This window comes from Aulonocara stuartgranti (assembly GCF_965226115.1).
Source record: "Aulonocara stuartgranti genome assembly, chromosome: 3".
Classification (NCBI taxonomy): domain Eukaryota; kingdom Metazoa; phylum Chordata; class Actinopteri; order Cichliformes; family Cichlidae; genus Aulonocara; species Aulonocara stuartgranti.
In genome coordinates this window covers 40,001,388-40,025,823 of record NC_138941.1, presented here as the reverse complement: position 1 = coordinate 40,025,823, position 24,436 = coordinate 40,001,388, and the positions used below count along the sequence as shown (strand labels likewise).

Below are 24,436 nucleotides of genomic sequence, written 5' to 3'. Positions count from 1 at the left end.
AACTTGTGTCAGTGTCGTTACCATTATTATTGACAGAATCTAAAGGAGCACAGAAATTCTCATCCCAAAAAGCTAAAAATGGGGACGGTCTACTGGGTCAAGGTTCAAGGACTAAGGGGTGAAATGAAGTGGATCGATATGTGCAACACTGATGAGGAGTTTAACAGCATGACCATGAAACATCTGAAGGAAAAAAATAAGGCACTGTTTTTCATATATGTTGGATATCTCAGGTAAAAGCTCTGAAAGACAGAGTGAAAGCTTGCTGTAATGTGACATTTTACCCTTGAGCTGTGGTGTTATATGTCTGTGCATTTCTAGACAATTATACAGATGCATTTCATTGTGTTGTATTTAAGGAAAATTCTGAAGCAGTAAAATTAGCTAACAAGCACAGACGTATATGCTTCTTTGTGGTTCACTTCTCACTAGTATATATTGCCATGAAAACTTATGCTGGCTAGGTTCCAGATTACACTCCTTAGGATCCCTGAGAACTCTGTGTGCAGACAATAGAAAGATGAATTTTTAGATTCACTCTTATTATATAACAACTTTATTGTTTAACAAGAATTAATGCACGGTTCTCAAACAGAGCATATATTTATAGCCTTCTTTCTGACCTTATATAAAATTTTCATGCCGACTAATCCTACGTATGAATTCATATTTTTTTTTAATATTTATTCTTTATTTGCTCGGAAACTGTTAAACCCCATGAGACTTCAGGTGATGGAATAAAAACATATAACTTTCTTCGAAATGTCAATTCAAATACCTCAATTATAATCCGTCACTTTCCCCCGTGTCTTGACGCTAGAATTGTCATATTGATAAGTTTGTTCACTTCCACAGTTGGTATTTTTTTGTTGATTTCTTTCCTGGCTTCAGATAGACTAAACATTATTATAGCAGCTCTCGCAGTCCTATTGACCAAAGTCCTTAAAGTTTGTGAAATTCAATCCAAGTTTCAAGGTTTATTGTCATGTACAGATAAACAGTGTAGCCACATTTATCCATAATGAAATTCTTTGGCTCGTGCTCCTCACACATTAGAAAGTGTGCAGTTATATTAAGAAGAAAATAACAAGAAAATAGCAGTAATAAAAAATAATAATAAAAACAAGTATTTAATATTTAGAGAATTTAAGACAAGTTGGTATTTACAGTTTGTGCAAAATAATAAAAAAAAAAGTCTTCTGCCAGAGGACTGTACGAGGCAGGATTTTCGTCTTATCCATGTAACTTCCAGGTTTATCCTGGGCTTAGGTGGTTCACTTGTTACCGGGGAACAATTGGCCCCTCAACAATAAATTGTAACTATTAATCCCAATTTTGCTAAATAAAAGGATCTGGGTTGCATCAGTCACATGATTACCATTAACCAATGCACAACTTTAACGTAATTTAGCATCAAGTCGGTGCATCACGTGACCTCCCTGGAGATTGATTGATTTATTTTTTTATAATTTTAATTGATAAATGATGCTTGAGTCTTTTCAGTTGTTCTGCAGAAATGTTCAGCCTTGCTTGACAGTCGGTGTGTATTCTTCACTTTTATCTTCTGTGTCTGTTTCAGATCAACAGCAGATTATTTTTGAAGGAAATGAGCTGTTTGACAGTGGCACTCTCACGCATCCTATCGTTAGTTTTAAATCTTAGAGGGGGGTAACCTGAACAAGATGTTGAAGGAAGAAGCAAGGGTCCCAAAAACCGAAGTATGGAAAACCTAGCTGACATGTAAATCCTTTCACAAATATTACAGAATAACATGTCAGTGGTCCAGGTGCCCAGTGACTCCTGAGCAAACTGGGAAGTCCCCCCAGTCATATCAGAGAGATTATCTACAAGTTCCACTGAAGCTTGCTCAGCTGTGGTGAAAGGAAAGCTTTCTAAGGCAGAGAACTGGGAGAATGTTTTCTACTCACCCCACAGAACTAAAGATGATGATGAAGTCCCGTTTCCACAGATTTTGTCTGTATGATTTATTTTGATTAGTAGTTTGTATAAATCAGCTGTTGCTCTGCCACATAATGAAGAGCCAGTGAAACATTTGGTATCAGTAGCACTCAAACTCTGTAAATATCAAATGAACACTACTTCAGTTCATGACATCATGATCATTTAGTAAAAGATTCAACTCAGCAAAAAGAAAAATGTCCTTGAGTTACTGACAGTTACAAAAAAGTGCGTCCTGCTCGTTTTATTTATATATATCAGACATTTTTCTGTTTTGCTTCTACTCTGCTGTGAATCTCTCAAAGAAATCTAAAACAAAATATCGAGCATGAGAACCATAATATGTAATGAATGTTGGCTCTTTTCTCTGTGCCACACAGGGTTGGCTGGTTTTCTGGGAGTCACAAAATCACTCATGCGACAGTATACTGCCCTCCCTCATGTCAACCCCCTGAACACAAGTGACGGCAGTATACTTGTAGTTTAGGACTTGGAAAGTTCAAGGTTGTGATTGACGCAGTGGCAAGAGCAAATAAGTAAATCCAAACTGACAGAGGATTTTTTTTGGCACAAGGAAACGTAAAAACGAACTGACCCCCTCAGTGACATTGTTGTGTATTTTCCTCACTACGCAATGCATGCAAAACAAACTAAAAAAAAAAGAAAAAAGGATACAAACAAGTTCCAAAAACTTTTGCCAGTTTTTCTGGCAGAAAAACAGCTGCAAGAGAGACGGACCAGGGAAGTGAAAAAAGAGGTGAGGAAAGGAAGGTGATAAATTTGTCCAAAGGAGAAAAACCATTATGGGAAGAAGGTGTTAAGTGTAAAGACACAACAAGATTATATGATGGTGAACAAAACACAGCAGCAAAGTCAGCCAGTCTGGTGTTCTTTGTTCTTGGCTGGCTTGTTTAAGATCGGTTAGTTTCTTCTGAGAAAAAGTGATGTCATGAATATTTCTGTGCACAAGATTGGACAATAGAATTTACAAATTCAGAATCTCTATAATGGATGATTTTGTTTCCTCTATGAAATACAAGTGCTAACTAGTATAAATAATATCCTGTGATCCAGATTTTTACTCATCAATCACTAATATAATACAAAGCTCTCCTTTGATTTCTTTCTAATCAATCATTTTGTTTAATGCTTATAATTTAGGAGCTACTGATCCACTATGTGCATGTTGATACAAAACAGAAGAAATGCAGCACTTTTTATAAGTTCTTTATTTTTCACATTACGCTTAAACTACAGGCTAACATTTTGTCTCACAAGAAGACCTGATGCATGATGCTAAGATTTCATTTGTAATAAACTGAGTGCTGATAAAAATGTATTCATATTTCATATTCACAGACATGTTTGAGTAAAAGATGTATAATGATCTCTCTGCACAGTTAGTGACTTACAGAAGAGAACAGTCTCTTGTTGGGCAATTTAAAGTTCAGCCAGTAGTAGGCAGAGAAACAAAGGCTGACAAAATAGAGGTGTCTTTTGGAGCTGAGATACGCAACATAGTTTTTTTTGATATCAACAATTGTTAAAACGTTGAAGGAAAATATAAACATTCTCTTAAATTGTTCATTTGTCTTGTTTTCATGTTTTGCTCCACACAGGGATGGAGGTCTGCCTTGGCGCGACCCCACTGGGGCAGATTCTGAATGGTGAACTAGTCTGTGAACATTCACGCTTCAGTTTCAGGCAGACAAAACAGAACTCCATTTTGCAGCGAGGACATTTGATATTTTTGCAGTGTTCTGTGGTATGCTCCACCCTCATGCCACATGTAGGACAGAGTCTGATGGCAGGGCAGCTGGTGACCCCCTCCACCTCAGGCAGATCAATGGTTTTACACGTCTGCATGAGTTGCAGGTCCTTGTTCTCACAGCCATCATTGTCACAGCGGTCAGATCGAAGGCCTGAACCCTTCCATGGTTTCAGACACTGCCAGCAGAACTGGTATTTCTTCTTCTGATCAGCTGTGCATACGACACACTGGACACACAGGTTGGACAGATCCTTCCTCTCTACATCTGTTTTACACTGAGGACACTGATGTGGGAAACAGTGTTTTAAAGAAAAGAAAGAGACCTCAAATTTAAACAATTTTATCAAAGTGAAATAAGCTGAAAGGTCACAATAATAACCATAAATCACTTACTGGCTGAACCTCACAGTGGTCTGCAAGAGCCAGACGGGCCATGCTCTCTTCAAAGTGCTGCATTTCCTCCACAGTCAGATCAGCCAGTCTGCGCACCTCCTGGTACGACCACTCTTTATTACACTGCTTGGTGCCGTCCACTAAAGCCGGACATCTGAATTTGTAATTCCCCTGAAAACAACAACAAAAAAGACTCACTGTATAATTAGAGAAATAACTAAGAACTGAAGTCCAAATCTTCAAGGCTCTTACTTTAATTATAATAATTATACCGGTAATAGTACTTTGTTACATTTATATCTAATAAGCTACTGGCTATTTTCACAATCAAATCTGACAAACACACAATGATAACCTTTTATAAAAGTAACTTATTCCTTGAAATTCCTTATACCAGTAGTACCCAACTATTTAGCTTAAACAATTTATAAAAAAGCAGGATCTTGACCTAAAAGGTAACATTTGTATAATAATTTTAGCTAAAAAAAAGATTTATTTTAACAGAGCTCAAAACTTAAATAGAACTTTGTTGCACCACTGTTAACCAAATTAAACATGAAACTTTATTTACAAGAAAAAGTAAAGGGCTACAAAGACACGACATACCTCATCCAGCAGGGAGCGACACCAACGTGTGAGAGATTCAGGAGTGACAGCGTGGCCGCAGGACATCTCTGCTCTGAGAGAGTCATCACCTGAGGAGGGAGTTAACAACAACAAATCAAACATGTTACTGGTTTAGAGAGGAAACAAAGTCAAACTAGATTTACATGTCAAGCTACCCCTCTACACATCCAAATCCAACAAATCCCACACAGAGTGCATCATGTAAGCTGCTTTCTATCTCCACTCCTCCTTTTATACTGTGTCTGACTTAATCACCATCATATCTGTCTTTGATGCCTGCTCTGGTCTGTGCTGGAGTCCAGCTGCTGCTTCCACAACAGAAACAAAACACCAAATATAAATTATATTCAGAAAAAATAAAACAAATCTTACATGATGAATCCAAGTCATCCTCCCTGTTGACAAACTTCAGGGTGGTGTCTAGAGGGTCGTATTTCTTCTCCACCTGATCCTGTCCTCGAATGCTCATTCTGGGGATCCAGCACTACAAATACTGTAACATAAGATTTATATTAACATGTCAGCCTGCATACAGACCAAACATAATGACTGTCATTCTCACAAGATAGGAGTTTGGACTGAAAGGAGGATGAATGCTGTCTAATACACATCTTCAGTGTGCTGATGGTTCACCTTTTCAAGAGGGAAATGAACCAACACATAAAAAACTAGAGATTTACACCCTACAACCTCAAACTGCTGTCAAATTAAAATAGGAGTCTCGGATTTCAGTTTTTGTTTACATGCAAATATTTCTTTAACAACAAACTAATAAAAATAAGTAGTAGTTAAGTAGTTATTTGCTGCTGAATAATGAGTAGTTTTAGTGATTCAGATTTCAAGCACTTCACAGCACCAGAATAAGTGCAGAGCCTTTATGAAGTGGAACAGTACAATTTGACTTGTTTTTATAAACTTTATTTGCTTTTGAAGATGCATTCATGTCATTTGTGGTTGGTGTCACTGTATGGTCTTCTTATTGTCTTTCTTGGACTTAATACAGTGAATGGTTGTTAATGTTTTCTTGCATCAGTCCAGGTTTTTGAAGACTCCTCATATGGCTGGAGTTTTACTGGAGGAATTTTCCACTTTCATCCTAGATGAAAGTTTGCACAATGCTAGAAAAGATTCAGTGTGTTCATGGTCTCTGTTTCACTCCCAGATAAAGGCTTGTGTGCTGAGTTTCAGTTAAATAACCATAAAAATATATATGTTTCAGCTTATGTGTGTCCCTTACAAAGAGTACTTAAAACGTGAAGGGTTTTGAATCCAGAAGCTCTCAGTCTTAAAACAACTTATTTAAAAACCTCCTGTGAGGTGTGGCGAGTCACTCAGTGAAGTTCCAGCTGCCTTTAACTTTATTACAGAACGTTAACGTTTCTCTTTCTTATGAGATTGTTATTACAAAGTAGTACACATGTCCACAACATTTTATGTAATATTTTAAAATAATATAAACTTAAACTTGAAGGAGGCTTCGTAGTTATTTAAGTGGATAAACTGAAGATATTAACAGGCGATTTGTTAAAGGGAGAAATGTTATGTCTTCGCTTGCTGGCACAGCTCTAGCAGTTTTAAAGACTTCCGCTTTTATTTTAACGCTCAGCCAGAAGTAGGACATCCACACAAGTAACTCCCTAGTTTGATTTAAGTATTCAAATAAATATTAAATTTACCAGGAATCACGAGTCTCCAGGGTCTGTGTGTACTTCCAGCGGTGGGTCCTTGTGTGTCTGTCGCACCTCCTCTCTGTCGCACTTCCTCGTTCAGCGTCGCTACGGCATCGAAAGTGAAAGTTTGCTGAGGTCGGTAAATCAGATAGGCTGCACGGTGAGTACTCTCCTGTTTACCCTCCCTTTTTACTACTCACCGTTAGAAAACATCATCATTATTGCTGTCTGGACTTACGGGTTATAGCGTCAGTGCGTTTGGTACTTTATACTGAAGCTGTGATTGTTTTACTGTTGCTTGAATGGTCTGTTTTATGACCCCCCGAAGGCGGGTAAGCACGGCTAAGAGGCGGCAGCATGCTTCAATAACACTCGAGACACAGACTGTTACTGTGGACGCATTCATTCAAATTTAAAGGGTTTACAATTTAAATTTGAATTTAAATCGATTTCGAAAATCAGACGTTTCAAGGTTATTTTACTTATAGCACATTTGTAATGATAGCACATTACCAAAGAAACCTGTAGCTACTACAAACCGTAAAAGTATCGTATTTATAATGTTGCTTTATTATTACCAGCTCAACTTTACTTTAACGAGCTTTATTTAAGGAAGCCACATAACACAGTACAGTGACGTTATTGCAGGAAGAGAGAAAACAGAACAAACGAGAGGAGGCAGACGCGACAGCGTCACACAGCTGTTGCAGATGTGTCTGCCGCACATCCATGACTCTGACATCACATCCTAAACTTGATGTGTTGGATTGACATCTGGTGACTGTGGAGGTCATTTGAGTACTGAACTAATTTTAATGTTAAAAGAAAACATTTTGAGAGGATTTGAGCTAACACAGTGAGTTATCCTGCTGGAAGCAGTCATCAGGAATGGTCCACTGTACACCACCAGCAGCTGTAACTGTGGATATACGGCAGGATGGATCCGTGCTTTCATGTTGTTAATGCCAAACTCTGAATGTTTGTTGGTGCCTTTCTGGTTATCCTCAATTTCTGGAATGTCAAACTCACTTTACATCCTGGGCCACATACAGCAAACTTTAATTTTAAGTGGGCCAGACCAGTTAAGCTCCCCCTACTGTCAGTGTAAAGAAGTTTAACTACACAATGCAAACCTGAGATATGTTATCATAAGAAAAAAGAAGCGCAATTTCAACAACACTTTACACACAACTGTTATCTATTAATTAACTATTTCTGGCTCAGTATGAATGGCCACAGGGAAGGTTTTTATCAGGTGAAAAACTTCTTAAAAGCTTCTTAATGTCTATGCTTTTCTACTAATTTTCCAAAGCCATCTATTTGGCTGGATTGGCATCTTTACCGGGTCAAGTGTGGCCCCCGACCATTGTGTTTGACTCTCCTGCTCTAACTTCTGCTGTATCTAATATCCTTCAACAGAATGAACCCAAGCATCTGACAGTAAAGCTCAGGAGTGAAAATGCCGACACACATCAGACAGACATCAGGATGAATCACTCCCTCGTGTCAAGGTTCAGAAAGAAACTAAAAAGCCTTCCTGTTGCAGGTAAGTAGTATAAAATGCAGCAGCTTAAAGCATGTGGCTCTGATTAAATGGTGTGTGACTTATATTCCTTACCCTCATTGACTTACCTTTTAGATTATTATGGCCTCAAGAGTCCAGGTCTTACATGTTACCTGAACAGCGTGCTTCAGGTGCTTTTCATGACAGAAAACTTTCGCACCGCTTTGAAAAGGTTTGAAAAAAAACTTTATTTGGGATGTTTTTAAATGTGGCTTTGTTGTCTTGAGGAGATGAGCACAGCTGTCATAAGTTAGCATAAAGCCTGGATGCATGGGAAAGAAAAAAAGAAGAAATGTAGGAAAATCAGAATAAATCAGAAACGTAGAGTATCACAGAAAATGTTTTTTGTTTTCTTTTACTCAGTTTTAAGAAACAAGATGAAGTTTTTCTTTTATTTAACAGAAGTGTCAGATTGATGTGAAAGTGTATTTCTTCCAGGAGTTAATACGTCTTAGGTGTAAGTGGAAATATAAAGATTTTTAATCACATTACCTTTGTTTCCTGGTTACATATTAAGCAGTCCAGATCACCAGCGTGGCAGAAAAGACTCACCAATTGTTGACTCAGAGCTGAGAAAGCTGTTTGATGATTTACAGAAACAATTGGCCGAAACACGTAACATCACAGAGAAGCTGGGCATCACAGATGGTAAGATGGTTTATTTGACATGTCTCATTATTCTGTGTGTGCATTTGAAATGCCGTAACAAATATATTATTACTGGTGCTCTGGTAATAATTTTGCGTCCTCTTCTGTCTCCCTGATCTTCAGTATTTGAACAACGTGATGCTGCTGAGTATTTTGAGAAGATTTTGTGTATGACGAGCCAAGACGCTTCCAAGGTGCGACCAATATACAGCTCTGTTTACTTTAAGGGCACAGTGTTCATTAATCAGTGCTGAAATTTGAAAATATCTAGGTACACGTGTACAAGGTACAGCACAGCAGGCACCAGCTGTAGCTGTCTGCTAATCAGTGTTAAAAGCGTCTTTTGGAAAATAAAGAATCTGATTTTTTTATGTAGGTTCTTAAACCATAAACATGTGTCTGGGTAGTTGAGTAAAAATCACTATATGTACATATTTGAAAAAGTACATATACTTTTTCAAATATGTGCATTAGTTGAGTTAAAGTGTAAAGATTAAAATACTTAGATTTACCCGAGACAATATAAGAGAGGGAAACATAGTCAAAGTCTTTTGAATTCTGCATGCAGATTTACGAAGCAGTGCAGATGGTGGTAGAAGTTTAACTTCCAAGGAGGAAAAAGTTTAAAAAGAAATCTTTTTAAAAAAAATATATGTTGGTGATTCTATACAGACTGTTTTTTATGTTCCAGTGAGTGTTGACAGGTTAAAAGTTCATTTATACAATGCTTAACAAATTATTTAGAGCGCCACCATGTGATAATGACTTTAACAGCATGCACAATGTCTTTAATCAAAATGATAGTTTTAATTCTAATATTTAATCCATGAACTTTCACATTTCCCGTTTTACAAAAAAGCAGAAAAAATTAGCAGAAATTACTTTTTTGATTAATAAGCCAAATGAGTTATTTATTTGCAATCTAAGAGTAGATGTAGCAGTAGGCCTCACAAATTATTGTACTTTATTCTAACAAAATGCTTTTGTCAGTGCAGTATAGCTCTAACAGTGTCTCTGATTACATGGGTGCACAGCAACAATTGTACTTTTTTTGTGTCCAGATCTTTAAAGGAGAGCTGAATCACAGGACAACATGCTGTAAGTGCGACATGAAGAACGATTCCAGGAGCTTCTTTTGGATTCTGCCACTAATGGTGGAAGATTCAAGATATAAAACCTACAATGTGGTACTGAATTTTCTTTCATTAAAATCAAGGGTATATATTTTCAAAATGTTAAGAGAGCAATCTGTTTTACATAAAATCTTCATGGTTTGCAGGAGCAAGGACTCGAAGCTTTCTTTGAGTTACAACAAGTATCTGGTGATGACCAGATATACTGCAGCCGCTGTGATGAAAAGCAAAATGCAGACATTGTGAGTGATGACTCTGATCTCTTAAAGTTTTTATCACAAAAGATGAATGCCTCTGGTTCATGTAGTTGTTTTTATGTTGTGTCCTAGAAATGGGAGATAACTCAACATCCAGATGTTCTGACCCTCCTGCTAAAGAGATTTACCTTTGACTACAAGCTGAGGCGCTACGTCAAGCTTCACTGCAAAGCTGATGTGCCTCAAACTTTACACATGGAGGTATTTAAGAGAGAACAGCAACATGTTTTAACTTTTATCTTTTAAATTTAATGACTTTGTTTTATTTCCTTCTCTCCAGAAATGTACTTATGAGCTCTACGCCGTGGTTAACCACTTTGGCAGTCTCACAGGAGGACACTACACCGCAGAAATCAAATCATATGAAAATGGGCAGTGGTACAGCTTCAATGATGGACGTGTTGAAAGTGTAAGGGAGCATAATTTGACAAGTCCTCAGACAGTTAAGTGTTTAACAACATGACATTAAGTCGTTAATTTATTATTATTTTTCATTTTTCAGGTCAAACTATTTTTTGCTAAAGAAAACCCACTGAGGTAAACACTGATTTTGTTTAATGCCACATGAGGAATATTTCCTGAGCTAGAACCATGTAATGTCTGACATGAAGCAGCTGGAGTTCACATTATTCAGCTGGTTGACTTTTGATGACGTTTGATGGCGTCTTTCTCATAATTCCTCATAACAGGTCTTCTACAGCTTACATCCTCCTGTACAGGAAAGGTAAGTTTGCTTAAGATCACCTCTTATAATTTTTTTTAATTCATAATTATAATTTATTTGAAATGGTTAACCCACCAAGAAAAGAATACTGTAATCTTTACCTTAATATATTAAGTGCATCGAGTCAACTGTTGTTGTGATTTGGAGACAAATAAATAACATTAAATTTGATTGAAATTGAAGGTGACATTATTTCACTAGACTTAGATGTAGTGCAAAGAGTGTAAAAATGTAAAAGTTGTCTTACTAGCATACTTAAGAAGTGTTTCCCAAAAGCTTGTAGATAAAAATAATATTAAGAGTATCTGAAGAATTATTTTTGACCTGTAGGAGGAGCCAAAACTGCATGCTTTAAAGAAGTACTGGTTGTTTTTGTTTCAGTTTTAAGTTCTTTCAGTGTTTTGAAGAACACTAATGTACAAATCAGAAAATTAATCAGTAACACAAACTGATTTAACTGTTTTTTACACAATTGATTGGCCAGTTTGCCTAAAATATTAATTTCCTAAAAGCCAAATGTCACTTAATACAGCTTTTTTTTTTTTTTTTATGGAGTGCCAGTTGTTTTGCCACACACATATCAGACTGATGCAAAAATGATGACATTCATAATAAATGCCATGAGAGCAATAATCTCTTCTCCAAAGACAGATTAGTCATTGATCTTTCTGTGTTTTACTAATCTTCCGTTTTTATGTTCAAAGTGAGCAAAGAAGCTCCAAAGACTGAAGGAAGTGATCACGAGACTCAGTGTGCACATTCAGACGTCAAGGCTGAAGGAAGGAGTCGTGAGACACACAGAGGGGACACTGCTTTTCCTCATTATCAACCAGAGAGATATAATGACAAAGGGAAGGACATTTTAAAGGGCTACAATGGTGATTTGCCAAAAAGCTGTCGTGATGATGGAATTTTGGGAGAACTGATGAACTTTAATGGAGAACCGGATAAACAGCCAAACCAAAGAGCAGCACGGATAAACAAAACAACTGACATAGGAATAAGAATTAAAGCAGTTGTGCAGTGGCTTGATTCAAATACAAAGGCACACATGTATCCTCATATCAGCAAAACAGAACATTTGAGAACACGGAAAATTTACGAGACTCAGCAAAACAGTAATTCCCAAAAGACAAGACAAGACACTTTCTGGGAAGTTAGGGACGACACTGATACTGAGACTGGAACAAAAACAAGTAAACCAAGGAGTAGCCCAGGAAGAAATAGAGAGAAACCTGGAGAGACTAAAGCTGAGGAAAAGAAGAAGGAGGAACTAAAAGAAGCATCAATACGAGGAAACAGCAGGTCTGTTAGACGGGGAGGGAACGGTTCTGTCTCTGCTGCTGATAAAAGGATTTGTAGTTGTTACTGTTCTTCAGTCATGAACCCAACAAACTACTCCAAGAGTCACCGTACAATCAATGAAGCCTCTAATTATAAAAACTCAGTAAATCAGGGCAGAAATGTAAATACCTTAAACAGCAACAATATGAAAGAACAGCACGTTGTTACTACAGACAGCAAACTCAAGACCAAACACAAGCAACAACAAACTGCAAGCGTGACAGAGAAAAAAAATATAATAAAAGAGCCTTGGAGGTGATGTTGTTAATTGTGATTGGTAAACTGTGATCAGGAATGCATTTGTTTACCTTGTTACATGTCAATGTCTTCCTTATTTACTATTTATCTGCAAATCATAGTTTTCCCATTTTGGGCCTCTACACATGTTCTCTGTAAATCCAAATAAATCACTAACAAACTGTGTATGTATTTAAAACGTTCAGTAAATTCTTTAATGAAACGGTCCCCAACGCCCGGGCCACAGACCGGTACCGGTCCGTGAGTAGTTTGGTACCAGGTCGCAAGAGTTGAGGCTCAGGGGTGAAATTTATGGTTTTCAGGGGTTTTATTGTTATTTTTTAATGTTTTATCATTAAGTCAGTTTCCTTGGGCCTTTTCCCGTGTGTTATGAATATATCTTTTGGTACCAGTAATGGTTTTATTTTGTTGTATTTATCTGTGACAGCTCAGAGGCCGGTCCATTAAAATATTGCCCGATGGGTCCGTGGTGCAAAAAAAAAAAAGGGTTTGGGACCGTTGCTTTAATGACATTTTGTGCATTTGTGTTAGAAAAATTTACTTGCAGAAGATCTCAAACACACATCTTTGTAATGTCGCCCTGAGAGGTCAGATGCATCACAACAACTGAAGGAGTGACAGAAACTCAAACATATGATGGACTGTGCTGAGAGGTGCTGAAAAAGTGAAAGATTCACTTGTGTCCAAGATAACTTGTGCGCTAACAATATGATTCACATGTGCTTTTTGGCATTTTTTGACATGTTTTTTCCAGCTTCGTGTCCATTCTGTTTTTTCTACCTCTGCTGTGGTTTGTGTGCTTTTTGCAGCATTTTCTATTAGCTGTCGTTTCCTTTGGGTTTAGTAAGTTTGACCTCTCAGGGCCACCATACTTTTCCCCACAGTCAGTCAAGATGTTGAACATGGTACATGTTGTTTTATAATGGAACTGATAAATAATATTTGCAGTGATTTTTAATGAGATGCGTGTTAAAGAGGAACAGCAGGTAAATAAACACGCCCTGCTCTCATCATAAACTGAGATATCAGTTTAGATTTCCAGTTAGGGAAACGTCTAATAAAGAATCACATTCACACACTTGGTAATTTAGGCTGTTACATGCTGAGTGCTGCACAGGAACTATAATGACGACCATAAACTCTAAGAATAAACTCAGTGATTAACCTTTTTATAGCAAACACTGTTAAATATTAAAAACTTTTTTTTTTTAAAATATTTTAATTTACACTTTTGAGGAAACATCAACATATATTTGACAGTTTTTTTTAAAGAGGTGCTGATTGTAAAAGATAAGAAGTCTCATGAGTAGCGACAAAAACAATTATCTAAATGAAAGTGAAAGTTTCGTGAGCCCTCTGATGAACCCAAAGAAGAAACTAAAGTGTCATTATTAGTTTCATCAACAGGCACTGCGAGAGCAAAACCAGGGGCACAGAAACCAGCACGTAATGGGAAAGATCTACCAGGTTGTAGTTCATGGACTACGGGGTGAGAAGATGATGATTGACCTGTGCAACACTGACGAGCAGTTTCAGAACATGACAGTGAAACAGCTGAAGGAAAAAATAAGTCAAAGGCTTCCGGAGACCGCAGGTAAATGCACTGAGACATTAAGACTTCCATTACTTACATCATGTGACACCACGTAGCCCGTGGCTGATGAAAGCACTCATAGTAGCGTTTAAAATGTTGTTTTTCTTTTAGTAAACTGAAGAATCAAAAGTGAAAGTAGACTACATTATGCACAACGACAAGCTTTTTTTCTTTAACATTACTGTATTAGTATATTGCTCCGGCTCTGCTAGGTCTATTCAAGCAGCAGTTTTAGGTACTTTTCTTTAAAATATTGTAAAGGGAGTAAATGAGATGAAGTAGAAGGATAAAGCACATATGTCTTGATGCATGCTCAATCATCCAGGTAAGTAAATCTCCAAAGGTTGATTCTGTTAATCTGAACGTAGTGTTTTCAGTGGGAGAAACGTTTTGTCACTCATCCAAGTGACTTCTTCAGTCTCAGCTGACTGCAGGTTTCCCAGTCTTATAAACAGTGCATTTGCATAATGACTGAAACCAGCTCAGTGAAGGAACAATGGGCTGGAAGGTCAGTTCGAAGGAACTGATGATGAAGGAACTGACCTCCCAGCCCATTGTTCCACTGAAAACGCTACGTCCAGATGAACTGGATCAACCTTTGGAGATAAAGCACATAATGTGGAAACTCAGTCTAGTAACAAGCAAGTCCAACTTTAAGTACATTACTTAATAGACCTGCAGAGTAGGTCTCTGCAGGAGCTGTATACCTCCAGGACACTGGGGCGTGGAGCTCGGATCACTACTGACCCTTCTCACCCTGGACACAGTCTGTTTGACCTGCTCCCCTCAGGCAGGAGGCTCTGGTCCAATCGGACCAGAACCTTTCGCCATAAGAACAGTTTCTTCCCCTCTGCTCTTGGACTCATGAACAATAACCATATGTTGCTCTACTGTGTTCTCTGCATCTGCTCCATTTTTGCGCTGATCATCACCTGCATTTATGTATATATCTATTTGCTCAGCACTTTTAATTTTTATGTTTATTTAAGTGTTTGTTTTATAGTATGTTTTGCACTAAGTACCGAAGCAATTTCATAATGTTGTAAACCTTCACAACATCTGGCAATAAAACCCTTTCTGATTCTGTTCTAAATGTGGGCTAGTAATCTAATACATCTCTGTGTATGTGCCTATTAAAATGCATGTATTAAAATGGTATTTACTCTGTGTGTGTGTGTGTGTGTGTGTGTGTGTGTGTGTGTGTGTGTGTGTGTGTGTGTGTGTGTGTGTGTGTGTGCGCGCAGGAGAGGAAGCTCTGCGGCTGATATTTACAGATAAGATGTTGGATGGATCTGAGACAAAGTTGTCTGAATATGGAATCCAGCACATGTCTGTCATCCACATGGTGATGAAGGTTCCTGGAGGACTGAAGCCTTGACTGAGATCATCTCCACCGATGGCTTCAGCTGCCACTGCTGCTTGCACTTCAGCCACTGTTTGCAAGTTGCTTTGTATATAGACTGTTTATAAAAAGTGACAATAATCCAATAATATGCTCATGTTTGAAAATAATCAGCTTTTATTGTTGTATAAAATAAAACTGTGCTCTTCAATGCATCCTTGTCTGTAAGTATATATGGAGGTCTTCAGGAAAGAAATAAGACAAATTAACATTAAATGCATTAAATAAGTGTACGTTTTCTGCTTTCTGACAGATATTGTGGTGGAAACACAATGCAGCTGATGAAACTTTCTTAAAGATTGTTATTAAACAGAGGAAAGGCAAGTGCTGCCTGCAAAGCAGAAAGCATGAATGATCTCATCGGGAATCTTATCAAGTAAACACCCTCACAGCTGGAATCAATGTGGCTGTTTTGACAGAACGTTGCATGTTCAGTGGAATTTCCTGGTAATTATAATCTCATGAGCTCATCATTTTGGCTGTGTTTTTGGTTTCTAAGTCAACAAAGCCGGCTGAACTTCAACTCTAGTCTCTTCATTTAACACAGAATGAGTGTCTCAGCTTCCACAGCACTCACTGACAAACACACATGCAACAACAGATGAGTGCTGATGGGGATAAAACATATTCTGTAGGAATATTAGTGTTGAAGCAGGCTATGAGAGCAAAGATACCTTAAAATGTAAAAAGTATTGTCCCCCAGTATATATCACTATATATATTATACACTATATATTACTATATACATTTCAGCATACAGCAGCAGTGTTTCCCAGAAATGGGCATAAAAGAAAATTGCATAAAAGTATTTGTTTTTACTGGTGTACTGTGTAGTAACCCGAACAACAAGTAGATAATGTCATTGCTTTACCTGCTCTACATCTCTAATAACTAACACCCTGTGCCAACAGTGATTGCTTCACTTTCTGAATTAAAAATAGATGACTGACGTATTCCAAAGGAATGCATTGTTTGCTTCAGAGTTCAGTTATCCCGCCTTCCTTCTAGAATCGGTACACATGTAACATATTAACAGGTTTCTTATTTCTGATTAAATAACTACGGGTTCATATTTTTTAAATATCACATTTAAGGGTGCAGTGCCCACTACCTTTTGGAGAGGATAACATTGTTCGGTCATGTGACGCTTATTTTAATAGAAATAGTTGTTTTTTCCGGTGTACCCTGAATACAGCACGAACAGGTCAAACAGAAACTATTTCCACAGTTTCGACTTAACTGGACGTGAAAACAGCTTAATCCTCTTGTGCGTGAAGAATCTCAGGGAGTGTCTCGAAGTTGCAATCGTAATGCATGCTCACATGCATTAGTGCATTTGTAGAAAAGGTATTTACGGAACCGTTGCGACTGTTTTGCTGTTAACCAGCCGTGTCTTTGTGGCCGCTGGCGGCGTAAAACGGGACTGAGGTTCTAAAGTGACTGAAAATGAATTACACGGGTCGACAGTTTTTCGACGGAACCTTTAACCTTGCAGGTAGGTGCAGTGCGTTTAGTGTCCTCAACCTCTTTTGCAGCAAACTGGGTCTTAAAAATGTAATACTAAGCAGTCTATTCACTAGAATGTGGACTGATCAACAGAGATTTTGACACTTTTCTCGTAAAATTCAATCTACAAAACAGTAAATTGTGCAAAACATGAACGGGTGCAACTATTCGCTGTCTGTGCTGTTTTATAATCCATGCTTATGGTATGAAAGCAGTTCTGCTACTTGCATGCTTTCATAACAATCTCTCCCCAGCAGCGGATGTAAAGTATCATGGCTTGGCAAAAGAAGGAGCAACATGCTATCTGAACAGTGTGCTGCAGGTGCTGTTTATGACCAAAGACTTCAGAGAAGCTGTGATGAGGTTTGTTGTTGTCCGTTGTCATGCACTATAATGTATTCATGTCAGCTAGATTAGCAGTTTAAAACTGAGTTTTGTATCACTCATGACCAGCAGTGTCTTTGTTTAGGCACACCAATGAAAATTCTCAGTTTATTGACCAACATCTTAAAGCACTGTTTGAAGACTTACAGAATCATACTGCAAAGACGGATGCATTAATAAAGAAGCTGGGCATTGACAATGGTACAGTATGTTAACACACAGGACAACAAAACATTTGAATTCTGTAAATCACCTGTGCATTTGAAGTGTTGCATTCATAACCCATAATTAAAGTTCATAGTTAAAGAAACATTTTTATAGTTGACTTGTTTTGTTGAACATCTCTGCACTCAGTGTATGAACAGCATGATGCTGCAGAGTACTTTGAGAAGATTTTAACACTGACCAGTCCTCAGGCATCACAGGTACAGTCTTCATCAAAGGGTAACTATAAGCAGGATGGAAAAAAATAATAGATGTTAACAGGTTTGTGTTCATTTGTTTTTCAGATCTTCCATGGCATGTTGGCAAAGAAGACCACCTGTTGTAAATGCCTGACAGAGACTGACATAGATATACCGTTCTGGCATCTTCCTCTTGCACTGGTGGATTCCTGCACTGACACAAAAGGAAGTGAAGGATACAGAGTGGTAAGGATCTGACAAGCCTCAAACCTCTGAGCATGTTTCTGTTTTCAATATATACCGTAGGGGAAATTTCAAACCCTGCTGAATTTGAAGATTTTCTTAAAAAGAAATGAACAGTCTCTAATTTTTGTGGTAGTGTCATGGAGAGACAACATGTTAACCAAAAATTCATAAAAACACATGACATAAAAGTTTTAGGGTCTTGTAGCTGGTCACCAGGCTTGCACATGTCTCAGGAGGATTTTTGGCCCACTCTTCTTTACAGGAACTCTCATAATCCTGTTTTTTTTGTTTGTTTGTTTGTTTGTTTTTTGGCTGCCACTTAGCACTCCCTACACAGATTTTAAGGACTGAGGTCTGGCTAGGCCACTCCATGACTTTAATGTTCTTCTTCAATAGCTCCATACTGGAAGACCATCCAGGATCCATCTTCAGTGTTCTGGCTGAGGGACGAAGGTACAATACGGTGGAGTCATCCTGTACTCTTAGCAGAATAACAGCCCAAAGCATAATGTTTCCACATTCATGCTGGACTGTAGGGATGGTGTTCTTTGGGCCATACTCAGCATTCCTCTTCCTCCAAACATGGCAGGTCAAGTTGATGCCGTAGAGCTCGATTTTGGTTTTGATTTGACAACAGTGCTTTATCCTAAACCTTCTCTATATTATTTAGAGGTCACTGACAAACTAAAGATGGGCCTGTACTCGCTGTTGATCAGAGGGAGCTTTTGGGTGCTGCAAGACTTTAGTCCATTATGGTCACAACTACCTTGATATCATTAACAAGCTCCTCCTGTGTACTTTTGGGCACATGATCATCTTCACCATATGAGGCACACCAACAGTTGTCACCTTCTCACCAAGCTTCTTGCTGATGGTGTGGTAGCACATTCCAACCTTATGCAGATCTACAGTCTTGTCCCTTTGACAGATCTTTGGTCTCACCCATGGTGGTGGAGATGTTGGAATGAAACAAACAGATTCTGTGAAAAGGTGAGCTTTATACTGAGACCAGGAGTATCTGCAATTCACTGATTGGCTGTGTACCCGTGTGGCACACAGATTACAAACTGTGGGAGCCAGAATTTTGGCTGGTTTGCAGACTACATTATTATTTCGCTCTATACAGTGCAAATAAAAGTTGTTTTCTGGATTTTTGGTTTATATTCTGTCTCTCTCCATTTGAGACTGTTCATTTCTTTGAAAGTGAGCAATTCAGCAGGGCACCCAGTAATTATTCCCTCCACTGTACGCTTTCAATTGGTTTAACTTTTGCGCCTGAGCGTGTCGGTGGCTTTTCACCAGTTTTTATTCCCTTTACTTCACAGCAGTGGCTTATTCATAGTCATAATTACAGTGCAGATTAGTTGGCCATACTTTAGAAAAACTAAGACAAACTAACGAAGAAAAATATTTTTCTAGAAAACAAAAGACAAAGAAATATCTCCCACTTAAAGATGAATATCCAAAACTAAAGTTCTAAATAAAATAAGATACATATATTTAGAAAGTATACCTATTCTTTAACTATTTAAAATCAAGACAGTATAAACATGAACAGTTTTGAATCATCACATTCAAACCTGTTTCTTGCCACACTTGGTACATCCCCACCAAAAATTAACCATAATGTGATCAAAGGGCCTGGACTACTTTCACAGTTCCTTGATCTAAACCAGGGGTTCTCCAACTTTGAAGAAATGTTTTCACACACTGTCTAATAAAAACAATGACAGAAAAGCCTAACTGCAACTTTATTTAGATAATAAACTCTAATAAATTCACAATGAATCCTTCAGTAACTTGTTTTAAACAAATAACTTTCATTTCAAACAACTATTTGTAACTTTTGTCACTAAACCGCTTCACTAGTCTGCACCACCTCTTCAAACAAGCAACAAGTTAAACAGAATGTGAAAATTGACAAACAAAAATAAAGTTCAGTCTTAGTCTTATAAAGAAAAAGAAATCCAGAAACTTGTGAACACAGATGAAAAATATAGAATTTATTGAGAGTTTATACTATTAGCTCTTATTGGCTGTAGTGAGCCTGTTTTTGACTGCAGAGCTTTGGCGGGGTGTGGTCTGCGGCGTGGTTGCGGGGAAGGCGGACACACCTGAGCGGCATCCCCAATCATGCCTCGGCGGCTTAAAACAGAATGAACTGGGTCCTGTTGTTGTTGTTGATGTGTGTAGGCTGTAGCCAAAAAGCTGCAGCTGCGTGTGTAAGTCGACAGCCGCAGATGTTAAACATGAGGTCCGCAAAACTTATCTGCCAGGTAACTTGTACCTGTCAGAACTCTGCCACACTTTGAGAACCGCTGATCTAAACTACGAGGCCAAGCACAGTCAGATGCAAACTAATGTGTCATGAATCTTTAAACCAGCATTTTCAATCAGGCTCTCTTTAGGATTGCTGCTATTTTACATTCAGTTGTTCATCACAGTGAGTTTGTCTGAGTTACAGTAGCACTAGTCTCTGTGTCTGTTGACCCTAGAACTGAAGAAGCTTCTCTGATGAGAGGTGAAACGTCTTCAAGCAACTTAAAGAAGTCCAGACGCTTTTCTTTCCAAGCTCCTTAGACCATGTCATAAATCTAAGAACACACCTCCCGCCCTAAATCCACATGCAGGGGAAGGTGGGGGTGGGGAGAGTAGTAGCACAACTCAGAACAGTGTAGGCCACAATGATAACAGGGGTGCTAAAGTCCAACCCTGTCTCTTTCTAAGTAACACAAAGGAACTGGAATGGTTTGTTATCAGCTACAGAGTTTTTATAAATGAGCTGCAGCTGATGCAGAAGTCTGCAGTCTGAATGCCTACTAACACCAGTAATTATGTGCTGGTTGTGTAGTTTGTTACTAAAGTGAGGGTTTATTGCTTTCTCTCAGATCTCCTTCAAAAGGAAGTTAGACTCAAGGGTTAATTAATTGTCTCGTGTTAGACACATTCCTTCTTGAGAAAACATTTCTGAATACCGTGCATCCGTGAAACTAGTCAGCGGGTTTATGTCAGAGGGAATTAAGGAATAAAATGAAATGTGTGCATTTTCCAGGTGGATGGCATTGATGAGTTTTTCAGAATGACAGAATTAAGTGGAGAAAATCAGATGTACTGTGACCAGTGTGATGACAAAGTTGATGCTGCTACTGTAAGTAAAGAGAAAAGTTGTTTCTGATTTATGCACATTAGCTGATTTTGTTATTGTAGAATTATTACTTCATAATGTTATAATGAAAAAAAACCATAATGACATATTCTGATGTTTTTCATTCAGAAAGATGTAATGAAGCATCATCCAGATGTTTTGCCTCTACTTCTGAAGCGCTTTGAGTTCAGCTATCATGACATGTCATACGTCAAAATCAGCTGTGCTGTGGAGGTTCCCTACACCCTGCAGATATCAGACGTATGTATAACAGTTTATTTTAATATTTAAACAATATCCTTTTCATTTTCTTTGCTCATTTTCATGGCTGTCATTTCTTTCTTTGGTGATCAGAGTCAGACATATGAACTGTATGCAGTTGTGGATCATGTTGGTGATCTGAGAAGTGGACTTTACAGTGCAAGAATCAAGATCGAGGAGGAACACGGAGACAGATGGTATAATTTCGATGATGCTGGAGTCACAGAGGTAAGACTGTTAGTCCTTTCTTCACTATTGCTGAAACATTATACAAAACAGCCATGTTGCGCAGTTATGCATTACAGAGGAGGAGAAAGAGATCGATCATATGTTTCTTTGCTTTTTCCATCACAGCTTGATTATGAACCGTTCCAGGTGGACAACACTGAGAAGTAAGATTTTGTCTTTTTCTTATATCCACATAGTGTTTTTTTGCAAATATTTCTTTATTTTGCACAAGTGCATACTGTAGATATATTAGATCTCATGTATGCAGGTGAATGCACTGGCATTGAATTTAATGCACTATACCACATTACTATGTCATACCATTCTGCTGATGCAAACAAAGGAATGGTTTAGATCAGCCATTCCCAAAGTCAAGAGTGCTGAGGCCTACTTAAAAAAAACAGAACATCCCTCGGGGCCCACTCACTCTTAAATCTTCAGTCTAATCAAAATACAAAAAAAAAAAAGAAGTATTTTCTAAAAATTGTATTAAATAACATAAACAACACAGGCTGTACCGAGTTATATGCCAGTTGTTAAGGTCAATGTGTCATCCAGAGACACAAACTTCAAATCAAGAGCAGAAAATTTAGGTTAGAATAATAATATAATAAAGCAACCATACTCCCGGTTTAAATTCAGTTTTTTTTATATAAATATATTTATATAAATATGTATCAGTACATGAGTATTTCAAACTGAATTTCTGTTATCGCTGAGGCCCACCTGCAGTACCTTGGCAACCCACCAGGAGGCCTCAGTCCTTACTGGTTTAGATCAAAGCAAGTTCATGGTTTAGAATTACCCACTCAAAGTCCAGACATAAATATTATTGAGAATCTATGGCAAGACTTAAGCATTGCTGTTCACAGTTGCTCCCCATTTAATCTGACTGAACTGGAGCTAATTTTCAAAGGGCGAATATCGCAGTCTGTAGATATACAAAGCTTTAACATACTTTTCAAACCACTGTATTGAATACATGAGCAACACATTTTGATTTAGTTGAAAAATAAATCAGTTTCTTTTCTTCTTTAGATCTGAGAGTGCTTATCTACTTTTTTACAGAAAGAAGAAAAGTAAGGACAAATCTTTTTTATAATGCTTTCCATTAATGTTTTGTTGGTGTGCATTAAATGCTTTTATAACAAATTTCAAATTCATCCCACAGATGCTGTTGGTGAAGAGATCAAGGAGATGGAACAGTTGTCCCTGACAGCACGCCATAAAAATCACACAGACTGTGAGGGTGGTGAAGTATCAGACGACTCTAGAAAGGATACAGGAGAATATGGGGGAGGTAGACCAAATGTTGGAAAAGATTACAGCTCTAAATTTGTAAGTGTTGAAGCTGATAAAGTAACGACAGGAGAAGGAAAGCTGTTAACAAGATATGACCTCTTAAATGGATCTCAGGACGAGCAAACAGGCAGTGACAGAATACAAATCATACCTAAAGATAATCAGATGAATGAGCAGAGGAGCATTAGCAGGTTTCTTAATGAACCAATAAAAGAAGATGTGATGGGTGAAGCCAGTAATCATGATGTTACACATTCACCACATAAAGATGTTAGTGTGCAAACTCAGAGGAGGAGTGTGAGGGATGACAGGGAAGAAACGGAAGAAGCTGATAAATATATTCAAATGAGTGAAATCACCATTGAAAATCCTGACAACAGTGAAGCTGTGAAGCATGTTAGCATGAGATTAGATGGTAGAAGGCAGAAAACAGCTGAGAAGATTATCAGTGTTACCCGTACATCACAAAGTGTTGGTGGTGTGCAGATACAGAGCAAAGAACAGAAAAATGAACGTGATACCAAACTGAATCAGAGTGAGGGGAATAAGATAACAAAGGAAAGACTAACAGAGGAGCAGGAAGGAGGCAGTGAGGAAAATATTGAAATTATAAGACTGGAGTGTTTTCAACCAAAAGCAAGAATTGGAGCTCAGCGACTTACAGAAGGAGGACATGTTTCAATGAATTCAAGTCCTATTGTTAGAGTAATTGACGAAGAACATACAGAAATTGATAGTGCTTGTAAAGACGACAGTCAGACAAAGATCATCATAAGGAAAACTACGGATGAAACCACACAACACATGACGAAATGGTTAGAAAAACAAAGAAATATTAGAAGAAGTTTAAATCTTGAAATAGATAAAGAGGTCACTTTGGGCAAAATGTAAACTCTTTAAATGTCAACAAAATACACATTTTCATTCATGAATATGATTGATACCAAAATTACATTGAAGATCGCAGAGAAAGTGTTATAATACTGCTCATTTATTCCACTGTTCTTTTTGAAAAATATAGCTTAAGTGTTGTATTTGTCTCTTTTTCATTCATTTTAACAGCTACAAAATGCTTAAGTTAGAATTGACTAAAGGCTTTATTTGGCGTAACGTTTTTAAAGGTTCAAAGAAACTTGGGATGTACCTTAACACAGAATTATATTTCTGTTATCACTGAGTGTTTTTGTCTTTTGTTCTTAATGGTTTCATTTTTATGCAGTCTTTTAGTGTATTACCGATTTCATTTTATTTTCACATTTCTTTGTGTAAAAAAACAACAACATACCAATGAATGTAAAGTGTCAATGATTTCAGACAAGAAATTTCACAAGGAAATATTTAAATGTAAACTTTTGTGTGTTTATATGTTTAATGCCTGATTTTAATTGCAGTATTACTTAATTACTTTTCAATCTGCTGTGCATTTCCTTTTAAAGCATTGCGACATATTGTGTTCTTCAGCAGAGCCCTCTGAGCTCATCTGTTGCCATTTCTTTGTCATTTATATATTGATTTTCTTAACTTTGGCTCTGAATTAATAAATACAAAAATACTCATTTTACAGTATGTTTTGATTACAATCATGGCTAAAATGTTGTCCATATATTGTATATGAC

The 24,436-nt window shown here is 37.6% G+C and overlaps 3 protein-coding genes across 5 annotated transcripts; 2 read left to right on the top strand and 1 right to left on the bottom strand.

Moving 5' to 3' along the window:
- Window positions 1–3,174: 3,174 nt before the first annotated feature.
- LOC309703245 (E3 ubiquitin-protein ligase-like) lies at window positions 3,175–6,549 on the bottom strand. Its single transcript, XM_082527979.1, has 5 exons — window positions 6,427–6,549; window positions 5,123–5,243; window positions 4,730–4,818; window positions 4,124–4,294; window positions 3,175–4,014 (listed from the first exon to the last, which is right to left on the bottom strand). Exons 2-5 carry the CDS (start codon window positions 5,217–5,219, stop codon window positions 3,559–3,561), a joined length of 813 nt encoding a protein of 270 aa, XP_082384105.1. The 5' UTR covers window positions 5,220–5,243; window positions 6,427–6,549; the 3' UTR covers window positions 3,175–3,558.
- LOC309703227 (uncharacterized protein) lies at window positions 6,524–15,499 on the top strand. Of its 2 annotated transcripts, XM_082527946.1 has the most exons (13): window positions 6,524–6,580; window positions 7,840–7,966; window positions 8,060–8,156; window positions 8,502–8,632; window positions 8,756–8,826; window positions 9,694–9,819; window positions 9,912–10,007; window positions 10,095–10,223; window positions 10,303–10,431; window positions 10,525–10,559; window positions 10,712–10,746; window positions 11,451–13,942; window positions 15,187–15,499. In XM_082527946.1, the coding sequence occupies exons 2-12, from the start codon at window positions 7,909–7,911 to the stop codon at window positions 12,347–12,349; spliced, it is 1,806 nt and encodes a 601-aa protein (XP_082384072.1). In that variant the 5' UTR covers window positions 6,524–6,580; window positions 7,840–7,908; the 3' UTR covers window positions 12,350–13,942; window positions 15,187–15,499. The 2 variants fall into 2 exon arrangements, with proteins under 2 accessions (XP_082384072.1, XP_082384073.1); XM_082527947.1 differs by lacking the exon at window positions 6,524–6,580 and having other exon boundaries at window positions 7,852–7,966; window positions 8,581–8,632.
- Window positions 15,500–16,231: 732 nt separating this feature from the next.
- LOC309703225 (uncharacterized protein) lies at window positions 16,232–24,381 on the top strand. 2 transcript variants are annotated; one of them, XM_082527944.1, is made up of 11 exons: window positions 16,232–16,839; window positions 17,105–17,213; window positions 17,320–17,435; window positions 17,589–17,659; window positions 17,744–17,884; window positions 20,937–21,032; window positions 21,159–21,290; window positions 21,384–21,518; window positions 21,666–21,682; window positions 22,557–22,597; window positions 22,690–24,381. In XM_082527944.1, the coding sequence occupies exons 1-11, from the start codon at window positions 16,791–16,793 to the stop codon at window positions 23,709–23,711; spliced, it is 1,929 nt and encodes a 642-aa protein (XP_082384070.1). In that variant the 5' UTR covers window positions 16,232–16,790; the 3' UTR covers window positions 23,712–24,381. The 2 variants fall into 2 exon arrangements, with proteins under 2 accessions (XP_082384070.1, XP_082384069.1); XM_082527943.1 differs by having other exon boundaries at window positions 16,234–16,839; window positions 21,645–21,682.
- The last annotated feature ends 55 nt before the right edge of the window (window positions 24,382–24,436 follow it).

Bases quoted from the DNA above. Each gene is read 5' to 3' on its own strand.
- LOC309703227 (XM_082527946.1), top strand. From the start codon at position 7,909: ATGAATCACTCCCTCGTGTCAAGGTTCAGAAAGAAACTAAAAAGCCTT. The intron at 8,827-9,693 runs GTGCGACCAATA...TTTTGTGTCCAG, and splicing joins CGAGCCAAGACGCTTCCAAG to ATCTTTAAAGGAGAGCTGAA. The intron at 10,008-10,094 runs GTGAGTGATGAC...GTTGTGTCCTAG, and splicing joins AAAAGCAAAATGCAGACATT to AAATGGGAGATAACTCAACA.
- LOC309703245 (XM_082527979.1), bottom strand. From the start codon at position 5,219: ATGAGCATTCGAGGACAGGATCAGGTGGAGAAGAAATACGACCCTCTA. The intron at 4,819-5,122 runs GTAAGATTTGTT...CTCCCTCCTCAG, and splicing joins GGATGACTTGGATTCATCAT to GTGATGACTCTCTCAGAGCA. The intron at 4,015-4,123 runs GTAAGTGATTTA...TTCCCACATCAG, and splicing joins ACCACTGTGAGGTTCAGCCA to TGTCCTCAGTGTAAAACAGA.
- LOC309703225 (XM_082527943.1), top strand. From the start codon at position 16,791: ATGAATTACACGGGTCGACAGTTTTTCGACGGAACCTTTAACCTTGCA. The intron at 17,214-17,319 runs GTTTGTTGTTGT...GTCTTTGTTTAG, and splicing joins TTCAGAGAAGCTGTGATGAG to GCACACCAATGAAAATTCTC. The intron at 17,436-17,588 runs GTACAGTATGTT...CTCTGCACTCAG, and splicing joins GAAGCTGGGCATTGACAATG to TGTATGAACAGCATGATGCT.